General features: G+C 51.1%; 4 protein-coding genes across 4 annotated transcripts; 1 reads left to right on the forward strand and 3 right to left on the reverse strand.

Annotated features, from left to right (window-relative positions):
- Window positions 1-129: 129 nt before the first annotated feature.
- On the forward strand, window positions 130-1,866 carry K444DRAFT_515873 (uncharacterized protein; the record flags this gene model as incomplete). The annotated part of the gene is made up of 2 exons (XM_024873633.1): window positions 130-531; window positions 583-1,866. 2 exons carry the CDS (start codon window positions 130-132, stop codon window positions 1,864-1,866), a joined length of 1,686 nt encoding a protein of 561 aa, XP_024744003.1.
- Window positions 1,867-3,483: 1,617 nt separating this feature from the next.
- On the reverse strand, window positions 3,484-5,417 carry K444DRAFT_515219 (uncharacterized protein; the record flags this gene model as incomplete). Its single annotated transcript, XM_024873576.1, has 3 exons — window positions 3,484-5,055; window positions 5,103-5,221; window positions 5,276-5,417. 3 exons carry the CDS (start codon window positions 5,415-5,417, stop codon window positions 3,484-3,486), a joined length of 1,833 nt encoding a protein of 610 aa, XP_024744004.1.
- Window positions 5,418-7,995: 2,578 nt separating this feature from the next.
- K444DRAFT_514948 (TBPIP-domain-containing protein) lies at window positions 7,996-9,053 on the reverse strand (the record flags this gene model as incomplete). The annotated part of the gene is made up of 3 exons (XM_024873557.1): window positions 7,996-8,432; window positions 8,488-8,605; window positions 8,679-9,053. The coding sequence occupies 3 exons, from the start codon at window positions 9,051-9,053 to the stop codon at window positions 7,996-7,998; spliced, it is 930 nt and encodes a 309-aa protein (XP_024744005.1).
- A 354-nt stretch (window positions 9,054-9,407) lies between these two features.
- Window positions 9,408-12,251, reverse strand: K444DRAFT_516101 (HCP-like protein; the record flags this gene model as incomplete). Its single annotated transcript, XM_024873654.1, has 3 exons — window positions 9,408-10,163; window positions 10,311-12,063; window positions 12,157-12,251. The coding sequence occupies 3 exons, from the start codon at window positions 12,249-12,251 to the stop codon at window positions 9,408-9,410; spliced, it is 2,604 nt and encodes an 867-aa protein (XP_024744006.1).
- Between the last annotated feature and the right edge of the window lie 38 nt (window positions 12,252-12,289).

Genomic DNA, 12,289 nt, shown 5'->3' on the forward strand with positions numbered 1-12,289 from the left:
TCCTGCATTCCAGGACTTGTCGACGCGTTCACCCGAACAATATTGTGGACTTTTTCTTACATTAGCACTCCGAATTTAAATAACCTGAAAGCCAACCATATTTCCTGATCATCCATTGTTCAAGTCAAGATGCCGCACCTGGAAGAGTCTTTTCCCTTGGCTTCTTACCACGATGCTCCTGAAAAAGACACCACCGATCCTTCACCATCATCTACAAGTACGAAACTTACTACAATAACAGAATATGACGAGATTGGGATCCGCAGATTATCCACCGATTCGGCTTCAACAGCATTCAGCGATCTCGAAACAGAAGACCTTCTCGCCAAGGGAGCGGAAGTATCACAGGCGACGAAGAAACGGTGGTCCAGACGATGCAAATCTTGGAGTACATCTAGACCTGTCAAGATTATCTCTCCGGTGCTACTTGCATTAATACCAAGCTTCTTTCGAAAGTCAGAGAAACGAAAATTATATCCAACATCATACCTTGATGGGCTTCGAGGAGTGGCAGCATTTTTTGTTACACAGGTAAGAGCGTGGTTATTAGCTATCTTGCAAATATCCTCATGCTTTCTACAGGATCATCTATTCCATGATTGGTTTCCCATTCTCTTCCATGGATACGACACAGTGCCAGATAGCAACCACTTCATGCAACTTCCCATCCTCCGCTGCTGGTACTCAGGTAGCGGAATGGTTTGCGTCTTCTTCGTCATATCAGGCTACGTTCTCGCCAACAAGTCGCTGCAACTCATGCGGTCTCGCCCTTGCGACTTCTCAGCCATCTTCGACACCTTGGCATCTTCAGCCTTCCGACGAGGCGTCCGGCTCTTCCTCCCAATCACGGCTTCGACGTTCTTGTCCCTCATTTTCGAACTTACTCATGTATATCCGCGAGAATATAAGGGGAAGCTGCCCATCCATGCTTCAACATGGCCAGCCCAGTTCTATGACTGGTATCTGAACCTCCTCGCGTCAACTAACCCATTCCAGATGATCAATCCCGGCAATCCGATCCCACAAGAAACACCCTACGACGTCCATCTCTGGACGATCCCTTATGAATTCCGTGGATCCATGGTCGTTTTTCTCACGCTCCTAGCCATCGCCAAAACAAAGAACTCAATTAAAACATTTTTTCTAGGCATGTTCGTCTTATACACGCTCTGGATAGGCCAATGGGACCTTGGCCTCTTTCTCGGAGGAGCTTTCTTCGCCGAACTCCAGTTCCTCCGCCGAGACCTCTTCCCCTCTCACTCAACTAGCCTCCTCTCTCCACCATCCACTACATCCACACCTCCTCGCCCCCGACCCTTCCTCCTCAAATACTCTAAACTCTTCCTCCACCTCCTCACAATCCCGCTCTTCTTCGCTGGGCTCTACCTCATCTCAATCCCAGACCAACAACCCGAGTCCACCCCGGGATGGCGACGCATCCACGCCATGACACCACCTCAATACCGCACAGAGATAGCCCCCTGGTACACTGCGAAATTCTGGGGCACGGTCGGCTCGCTCATCCTCCTTGTCTCCCTATCTTTCTCCCCTCCATTGCCATTTTCCTCCAGCCCTAGCGGCCTGCTACAACTCCCCTTCACAACCCCCCTCGCCCAAGACCTAGGAGACATCTCGTACTCCCTGTACATGATGCACGGCCCCATGCTCTACAGCATCGGACATTACATGCGCAAACACGCGGACTCGCAACCGCCGGAGATGTTCTGGTGGGATTTTGTGAAGTGTGTTATTGTTTGGGGAGGCGCGACTATCTGGAGCGCGGACTTGTTCACCCGGTTTATTGATAGTCCGAGTGTGGGGTTTGGGAAGTGGTGCGCTGGGAGGTGTTGGGTTGAGAATGAGTAGTATTAAAGGGATGGAGACGGGAGATACGGAGAATTGTATGGATGTATCCTGTGCGAGCTTTTCCGTACGATTAAAGAGTTTACGCAGAGATTTTTGAGAAGGGCTCTACCTTCCTCGATTTTCTTTTACACGTCATGGTGGTGAGAATGCGTCTGCGACTGCCTCAATAGCCTTCGGCAACAGCAGGTAGTCATCCACCAAAACAGAGCTAGCCTAGAATTCGGAACCCAGAAACTCATCCAAAGTGATTCACACCAGTGGTCTAGTAGTTGATGAGTCCGGTACCTAGTCCCAATCATCCTAACGTGAATTCTCTGAGTCACAACGATCCATAGTTCATTTCCATCCGAACTAGCCCTCCCCCATCCACACATTTTAAAAACCCCCCATCTCCCCACAGAACTCCATTTCCCTTCTCCAATCTCCTCAAATTTGTTTCTTCAGCACCCTTAGCATCAAGCACCCTTCCGTTTTGCAGCCTCAAATATATCTCGCAATTTACATTTATTACATCTTCACCATCTTTGTCATCTAAAGACCTATCTTATAAACCTTACTTGCCAGCTTCGTTTTTCACATCTGGGTTTATTCTTCATTTTATCCCTGGCCTCCAAGCACGCTTTCTTCATATTTTTCTTCACCGCAACCCCTTCTTATTCCTTTTTACTAATATAAGACATTTGCTTATGCGCGTCTGCTTTTGAATCTTTCCCCAACCCTACTCGCACACACCCACGCACGCATTCTTCATTCTTTGCCCTTATCACGCCCTCTTGTTTCTTCGTTTCAAATCTAACAGACATCAGCCTATGCCCGTCTTCCTTCTCGCAACCCTTCCTAGCACACGCACGCATCCTCCGTTCACCATCTCTTCCGCCAGCTAATCCCTCTAGTACACCCTCCTTATTTTCATTTTTACAGCCTTCCCCCAACCAGGCAGTTTTCCCGCTTCGTTGAGAAACAGACATCAGCACATGCAGTCTCCCCCTCTTACACACTCGCTGCCTTACGGGTTTCGCGCCCGCACACAAAAAACCAAAAAAAACCCCAAAAAAACACAGACTTCGGTCACCAATAACATAATTTTTGGAAACTTTCAAAGGGGTATCCTCAGTATTACACTGCCTCTGAGCGATGCCCACATTATCTTTCATTGCATTCCCTGGCTAGTCCGGGGATGTGAAGAAGGACTCTCTCTCTCTCTCTCTCCTCGCATACTCTATTCAATCGCCGTTGACTCACCAAGCTAGGTAATCAGCACTCACCACTTTCCCATTCATTCTCTCACCGCACAACTCACTCACTCGCACACACGCAATGTTTATATCAGACTGTCTTGTATTTCCACTCCCTATGCCATTCTATCTCCGGTTCAAGTCTTCCCCTCTACCCCAGATATGACTTCTCCCAAAATAATCGCCAAAAAAAAAAAGAGTCCGAAAAAAAATTGAACGCCAAATTTCCCAACCTGATGCCGAGCCAAAACCAACTACCTAAACCCAATGCGTGAAATGCCGAATCCTGTCTATGGTACAAGTGTGCAAAAGTGGCCAAAGTATGAACGAAAAGAAAAGTTCCTGTGCTGCTGAGATGTCTGTCGAGATGTCGAGAAGGCGGTCACCGCGCGCCAAACATCCCCTCAACGCCCTTCACCGCCCCATTCCCATTCCCATTCCCATTCTTCTCCGCACCACCACTGACACCATTCCTACTCCCCACCACCCCCAAATGCGGACTTCTTCCCCCGCTATTTGTGAAAGTCCAACCCCCACTATTCCGCTTCTCGCCTCCACTCTTTTCGTCATCCATGCCTTCCATGCTGAACATGATGTCGCCGCCTTCTTCATCGATCGGCGTTGTGAACCTGCCGCTTCCGCCATTACCGATCGAACTAGAGCTCACCTGTCGCTCAGCCATCAGGCCTGTTCTCGCGGCCCCACTACCGATTGGGTTACTCGACACCCTGCTCGGATGAAGACCGGAATCTGAACCTGAGGATTCAGCTCTCGAGAGGCGTGTTCGTTGGAGTTGTTGCGAGATGATGCTCATACTCGATTGTCGAGGTGGAGAAGCGAGGTACGGTGAGATATCGCCTGAATTACTCGGTCTCGCTATCGGTCGGCTCTTAGGGCTAGCACCAGGATGCAGACTCGAATTGCGAAGCGGCGACCCAACGTGTCCAAAAGCCGAAGCTCTTGAAGCAGCCGCTCGCTCTTCCTCTTCTTTTTGCTGTTGGTGTCGCTGGAATAGGGGTCCCCATCTCGACGGGCTTGCGTTGGATGGCGACCCGAATTTAGAGGGCGTGTCGTTGTTGGGTGTTCCTGTGCCGCTGTTGATGGGGCGGCCTTCCTCGTCTGCATTGCGGGAGCCGCGGCGGGCTTTTTCTTGTGGCGTCATAAGGTCTTTGAGTGTTTCGGGCAGGTAGTCTTCTTCAAATGTGAAGGATGCCTCCCAGTCGTGATCGACTTGCTTGGGCAGACTTGCTGACATGGCTTTTGATTTGGCGAAACGCTGGGAATGCATGACTCTCTTGCCGAAGTATTCTTCTACTGGAGGTGCGGGTGGCGAGGCTGCGATGCCGTTGAAGCGGTCTCTCGTATCGTCTCCAAATGCCGAGCTGTGTAGACTCTTCAATGCTTCTGATGTTCTTCCATCCTTTGCAGCTCCAAGTGATCCAGGTGGTGACTCGAGGCCGAATTTTGCTGGAACAGACGAAGCTATCGGGCCATTTCTTGCAATCCAAGAAACACCATTGCTATCAAACGAAGCCGGCAATGGGGCATCCAAGACACTCAAACCCTTCTGGCCACCGGGAGATAGTCCCAGACCAAATCGATTCAAATCCTCATCTCTCGGCGAACCATAATTCGAGCCGGGGTGAGTTGTGTCAATAGTCGGGATCATAATATCGACGCTCTGCTGACGACTTCCGAGAGGTGGGAAACTCTCATCCTGGTTCGAGAAGGGTGAATATTGGGTGCCATATGGCGAGGGCGGTACCGCATTGGCACGAATGAAAGAGTTTGTCAAGGCCGAGCCCGAGTTTTGCGGGTGGTATAATTCAGTGTGCAACCGCCCTCCAATATTCAGATGTCCGCCACTCATCGCTCCTCCTTGTTTGTAGTTTACTCGGCGACCGTCGGGCAGGACATGTATATTTGCGCATTTCGGACCGAATTTGCAGTTACCCTTCACAATTAGTTAATTAACGAAATGCTGGAGGGAAAGCTGCTCACCTTTGCAAAGTACTTGCAGACATTGTCATTTGTGCTTGCTAGATCATGGCTGAAAGGGCAAGCAGCTCCAGCCTGACATGCGCCTTGCCGGAAGAACTTGCACGGTACGTGGGAGGTGTCTTTTGGATGTTAGCATGAACTTCTCACTGTGCCAAATCATGCCATAAACCCACTCTGTCTTCCAGGCGGGCTCCGAGGACCTTCAAATCTTCCCATACCGCCAACTGGTGTTGTAGGACCGCCGGAACCATTAAGCGCACTTGGCGGAGGAATATTCAGAGAGCCTGTACTCATATGCCTGTACTCGGTCGGCATTCTCTGGCTGCCTTGGCTCAACATAGTTCCCAACAGTCGCAGAGCAGTAATTCTTATTGTCGAAGTGTGCAAAAGATGAGGCTGGTATTGCGACCCCGCGCCGAGGTGGGGGATTGCTGTCGCGTGGAGGGCTGCTCTTTGGAACCCTCGCCTAAGGAAGAGAATGGAGACAATGAGTCCTAGGTAGACACGCAGATCAAGACTCGAGGTTGGCTGATCGCCTTGTCGACGCTGATTTCGGTATGGGGCTGTGACACAGTTCGAGACTGGGTTGTGGGAGCAGGGCGAGCTCTGGTCGACGTTCAAGCACAGACGAATTTCGAGATTCACCGCCGGGTCCTCGAAACGGGAACGCTAGTGACGACTTTTGCCCCGTTAACGGAAATCACAAGTGGTAGTAAGCTTAATGGCTCGATTCCCGCCTCTTTCCTTCGATTGTGCTTCTCTTTCCTTCTCGTCCGGTCGGTGCTCGGTGAGGTGAAGAGTCGGTGGAGGCTTTAGCACAAATGTGCTTTTTCTGCGGTTAATAAGGAAGCTGTGGGACGAGGCGGACCTCTCCTCCAGTCTCCTGCAGTGTATCGACGGATCCTTGCCTATAAGACGGCTAGCAAAGGGTCCAGCTCGGGGCGGCTTCTCGTCCTATCTCTGAGGAAAGATGTGCGCTTCACGCGTGTAACAATCAATTCAAGAGGGCCGCCGACCGTTGATAGGCTGAATTGGACTGGGAGCTGGGCTTGGGACAAGCAAAAGGCGGGAGAAGGCTGTTAAGGTACAGACAACGAGGCAGTCTCGTGACCGCGAAAAATGTCCCACAGAATCTGAGCACGACATCTTCCTCTCCTGTATCTATCTACCCTCCGTTCTTTCCCTGAGGACACTTCTCTTATCATGTCGTCGTCGCTCCCATCCGGGTCAGCATGACAGCCACACTCACCGGCACATCACGCATCCTCTCTCCCCATACCCGATCAAGCAAGGCCGCATTATCAGCGTCTCCATATAGCTATCTTTAGAGGGTGTTCTGTTTCATTTGCATCTTGCTAGCCTCAAATCGAAGACACTACTAACACGAATATCGATCACATCGCACCGCGTTTCGAACACGATCCAACTGAAGGACTGCTGCAAGTAGCCGAGCTCTCGCCTTTTCTCTCCCCCACTCTCCCCCCTCTGCCTACACTTTCGAAAATCAAGGCAAGGCCAAACATGCCTTGAACAATGCCATAAGTATGCACTAGAAGCATGATCTACATCCATCATCGCCATCTTCGAAATCAATCATCTGACTCCTGTCGTCGACTCGCGCGCACTTACTCCCATCCAGCATGTGAAGCCAAGCCTGACTCGCCCATTTCCGTTCGCTCGGCACAAGCCTCGCCCCCCCACACACCTCCACCGCGTACCACGCTCACTGGTTGGAGCAACGCCCAAGCTCAGCCACACCTGTCCACACCCTCCCCCCTTTCTCGCAATACCACATCAAGACGCATATTACCTACCTCGCACCCCCTTCGACGTCCGGCGCCGTCCCCAGCTTTGCGCCATCGCGCCGCCACAGACTCTAAATACACTGCTCGGCGCACAGTTTTGAATCTAGAAAGTGGGAAAGGAGGCATGAGTATCACGAACGCTGAGACACGGATACGAGCGCCAGGTCACCGGCCCGTTCTCCTCCCTCCCTTTTGCCGGCCGTCCTCGCTCTCAGCCGTACCGAAAGGCTCGGTCCCTCCCCCTCCCTCCCTCCCTCCCTCCCACTACCACAATTCCAGGATTCCAGAATCTGTGATGGCGTTTCCGGGGTAGCCAAGGGTAGGGTGTCACATGCAACACCGCACCCCCTCACCAATTCGTAAGGCTGTCTCACTCGAGGCTGCACTACCTGCCACGTGCTCTCCGGTGTTCAACCCAGATCCGGATTATTTTTGCAAATCTTGGGGCACGGAGTATTGTTGATCAGCTCCTGGGTTCGGAAGTGCCGGAGGTCTGGAGGTGTGGATGCCATGTGCGAAGGTTGTGTATTTGTGTACGGGGAACCTTGGAGGGGAAAGGAGGGGTAGGACGGGTCAGCTGACTAGGGTGGTACTTCGAGGCCATACCTACCTAGGCTTGAGTATGTTTTGTAAGAAGGGGGCGCGGGGGGGAAGAATGGAGGGACTTGCTCTGGAGAGTGAGAAGATGATGCTACTGAATCCGGGTCTGAATGCCCGTACTTTCTTGGTAAGATTTGCATTCGAAATACTGGGACATTGAAAATGCTCCACCTTTTTATCTACCTAAAGTGTGTAACTTCTTGTTCTTTTTTGCCGGGTATTTGGATTAAGGAGAACATGGCATCATCCGCAAGTATTGTATTATCGTATCATCTAGCTAGTAAAGTAGCAGCGAGTCTAGGTAGCAATGTGTGGGTATACCCGAACTCTATCCACCCATCTCCAGCAATAAACGCCATCCATCTCACTTCGGACCCCTTCTATCAATCCATAGATGCAAAGCCAAATGCCACTCTACTCCACTCCAGCAAATCGGATCATCAAATCATCAACTTATCTCTCCTCAAAACCACGCACCTCACATTCCCTCAGTACTTAGGAGTAAGCAATTGCCTCTCACTCGGCGGCACGTAACAATCCTCCTCCACCCCAGCTTTCTCCCAAAGCTCTTCCTTTGACCACGGCCCCTGCATCAACATAGCTTCCAACCCCTTAAACGCATCCATCCTCTTCTTCCTCTTGACCGCCCACTCCTTGACCTCCCTGCCAACCTTGCTAACCTCCTCCTTCGTCACCATCTTCACTGCTCCCTCCTTGAATTCGCGCAATTTCTCGGCTTTGAGCTTATTTTCTTGTTGTATGGAAGAAATCAAGGTGTGCAGAGCGGCAGTTGTTGGAGCAGAGAGGAGCGTGTTCAGTTTGAGTGTTAAATTGCGTTGGGTGGTTTTCAGGGAAGGGATGCTGGATTTGAGGGTGTTGATTTGCTCGTCCATTGAAGCGAGTTGTTCGGGGGAGAGGGTATCTGCTGCGTCCTGCCTCGTAGTTAGCAAGGGATGTTGGTAGGAAGAGAAGGAGAGAACAAGCCTGCAAACCCCAAAAAACCCACTGTCCACCGCCATCCTTCTTTGTAGCCTTCCCCACGATCTGCCCATTCTGCTCCATCTCCTTGAGCAGCTTGTCCGCTACCGTCTTCGTGACCTGTCTTCCCATTAACACCCATTTCAATTTTACACGGAGGTACCACCAAGATAAGGAGAGAGAGGAGACAAACCTTCCCATGCAAATTAGCACTGACCTCCGTAGCACTATACGGCCGATTCTGCTCCTTCAGATACCGAGCCATGATCTCGATCGCCTCTTCACCGTTAACCGCCTTCACCTTCTCCTTCTCCCCTACTTTCTTGCCATCGCCCTCCTTCTTTGCTCCATCAGCTTTAACTTCCTTCTTTCCTGCAGCCTCGCCATCCTTCTCGACCTTCTCTTTCTTGACAGCCTTTGGCTTCTCAACCTTGGGTTTATCGCTCTTCGCCTTCTCAGCCTTAGGCTTCGTAACCTTCGCTTTCTCGTTCTTGGGCTTCAGGACAGGTGGGAGTTCCGAGGTGTTGCTGGAGGCATCGTCGTCGGGTTTAGGTTTGCGCGGTGCCATGTTGGCAGCACGTGTAGTTCCGGAGGTGAATAGATCGAACTGTAGACGTACTTCAGTAGTAGGTAATGATTAAGAGGCAATTGACACGCACGAGTTGATGAGGAAATTATAGGAATTGATGGAAGACCTCCACGGTGATTAGGAGGAGGAGAGCTGCAGCCTTGCCAAGAAGTGAAGTCAACAAATCGGGAATGCATGCTAAGCGAGAGCCACTTTTTAGCTCCTCGACACGCAAAAAGCAGCGATAGAAGTAGCGTGGAAAACGCGAGGGTATCATTTCTACTCAGAGCATATTTATCCCCTTCCCATTCCCCGTTTCATTCCAATCCTGATTTTCTTTCTCGTCCTTCCTTTTCATAGCAGACATGATATGTATGCAATCCCTAAACTCCAACAATGCTCGCTCTCTGATGGCGCCAAACCAAACCATCGCACCTTTTTTGGAATAAAATCACATAATCGCCTATTTATCGTTAGTAAGCTTGCTGGGGGATGGGATGGATGGGAAAGACTTACACAATCACCGTCCTTCTTCGTGGCCGGAATGCCCATTTCCTCGAATGTGGCTGGGCCCTGCTTTTTCGGTGGTCCTGATGAAGCAGAATTATTTGATCCACCACCAGCTGATGGTGGGACGGAAGAAGCTTGTGAAAGTGGGGCTGGAGAGGGTCTGCCTTGCGAAGATGAGATTGGAGATGGTCTTGAACCATTTCCTTGTGAAGACATGGTTATCTGTGGCGGGCGTTGCGTTGCACGACCTGGTTGCTGGGGAGGTGGCATAGAATCGAATCGATCTGGTCGCTGTTGCATCGTGGGAGTACCAGTTGTAGGTGTCATCGAACTTCCTTTTTCAGGTCGCTGGGCATAATTCGCAGCTGGGTCTCGTCTCTGGACTGGAGAATTATATCCCGCCGGCTGAGGTGAGAATCCTGCTGATTGAGGCGACGGTCTGCCGTATTGGTCATAGCCTGGTGATGGTTGAGGTTTGTTCAAGTTTGGTGAAGGGAGAGGTTTCTGTCCGTAGTTTGAAGAATCTACATTGAGGGAGGGGAGTCGTTGATGGTTTGGATTTGGAGAAGGGTCACGGCGGAACTGGGGTGGAATTTGTGGCTCCCATCCTGCGGAGATGACTCGACCCCTACCATCCGGCGTGCTGCCTCGACCTACAGGAAGAGGCATGTTGCCCATACTGGTATTAGGTCTCATCGCCTCTCGAGGCCTCAAACCTTGATTCATGGTCTCTGTGTTAGAGTGAACTAGAGGCCGGATACCAAATGCTGAGGAAGGTCTATCTGCTTGTGGTCCAGAGGCAGGGTTCGGTCGCAGTCCTGCATTGAAAGCACTAGGCACTGGCGGTCCGTCGTCCTCAGGATATGGTGCAGTAGATGCTGGCCTGCCGGCTGGCGAAACCCGCCTAGGAGGAGCCGCATTTCCAAATGAATTTCTTGGATCTCTTGGATCTGGCATTTCTGTTCTTTCCTCCGCTTCCGCCATGGACTGCATAGGAGCTGGCTTCTGCTTAAATCGTTCAGGTCTCTTTCCCCGTTGAGATCCGTATTGTGATTTGATCCTCGTAATTGCAATTTGCTCGTGATCTTTCTTTGAGAATGTATTGTTCTTTCTGATGCTCTCAATTCTTCCCAGTGCATCTGTGTTGCCATGCGCAGCCGCCTTCTGATACCAAGCCTCCGATTCTCGCAGATCCGCAGTCACATAGATGCCAATTTCGTAGAAGTAGCCCATGGCAAACTCTGCAGTGGCGTTTTTTGCTCCAGCGGCTCGTTTGGCGTACGTAAAAGCCAGCTCCTCATTCTTCTCAAAGATGCCTTCGTATCCACACAAGAACCATTTACTGATTGCCATATCAGCATCAGATTCCCCTTGCCGGGCTGCCAGGGCAGCATAATGCAACGAGAGAGCTGGCTCAAATTCGCAACCGAGTTGACAAAGCTCATATGCTTGTGCCATCTTCAGCTGTGCTTTGGCGAAACCCAGATAGGCTGCCTTCTCGATGAATAATCTAGCGTCATTCATGTCAAATGGAAGGAATTGTTCCGGAACATCGATATTTGGCAACTCCCTCGAAAGTAGCATGCCGTAGACGTAAGCTCCTTGAGGTGCATTCTCATCTGCAGTGGCCGCAGCAAGTCGAATAAGATCAGTCCCGCGCTGATAATCCTGCAACATCCCATGCTGGCCGAGCAGAGTCATCATGCCCAGTCTGTATCTCGAAGCTGAATCCTTCAATGCCACGCCCTTCTGGTAATGTTCGATGGCCTTTGCTGAGTTGTTCGCCGACTCATACTGCATGCCTATCCGGTACTCGGCTCGAGCATATCCTTTCTCCGCAGCTCTCCTATATGCCATGAATGCCTCCTTCTTCTCTACGCGGAAGCCAAATTTTCCAAATTCGAGCCACATTCCCTTCATGAATTCGGCTTTAGGATGGTGTTGGTCTGCTAGAAAGTTGACAATATTCAGCGCATCCTCCCTCAACTGATGCGCGACCTTCGGCGTAATAGGCCTTCCTGTTTGCCCTTCTGCAACGTCCCGCGAAGCACTTTGGCTAGCCACCTCGACCCAAGACAATGCATCCTGCGCCCACGCCAGTTGTATCTCCGGATCCGTAGACTTTAAGACCATAGTTCTCGCCCTCTCGAGCACTTCCTCCTTGTCCTCATCAGAGAGTGGCACATTGGGCCCCGGGTTTCGTGGCTTCGGAAAGGGGCTGAACTTGGGCGACTCTTGGTCTGCGCGTGGCCCTCCGTTCTGATCCCGGTTTATGTTTTGATACGCAGAAGCGTTTGTATGTTCGTAACTCGCTGTGAAGCCTGGGAGGATCGGTCGCTGTGGATTCGACCTTCGCTGGTCAAGATTTCGTTGATCGAGGTATGGCGACTGCGCTGGCTGAGAGAATGTGGCCGATGATGAGCCTATTCTGGAATTCTGCGCATTCAGTTCGAGATTCGCCAGGCCTTCCTGCATGTTTGATGGAACTTCTGGCATGTGCCTGTTCGAATTCGTCAGTTGGGGACCAGCATCTTTCTTTCTGAGCGGCATATTGCGCGAAAATATCGATGGAATGTTGAAGGCTCAATCATACCTCTGGGGAAGCGGAGAGATGACCTCCGGCATATAAAAGTCGTCCATTCCGCCGGGATAAAAGGTGGCACCGAGTTGCGGTTTGCTGTCTGCCATCCTTTCGGGCTGGGCATATGAGGGGTTCTGCTGACTGC

This window comes from Hyaloscypha bicolor (assembly GCF_002865645.1).
Source record: "Hyaloscypha bicolor E unplaced genomic scaffold K444scaffold_10, whole genome shotgun sequence".
NCBI classification, from domain to species: Eukaryota; Fungi; Ascomycota; class Leotiomycetes; order Helotiales; family Hyaloscyphaceae; genus Hyaloscypha; species Hyaloscypha bicolor.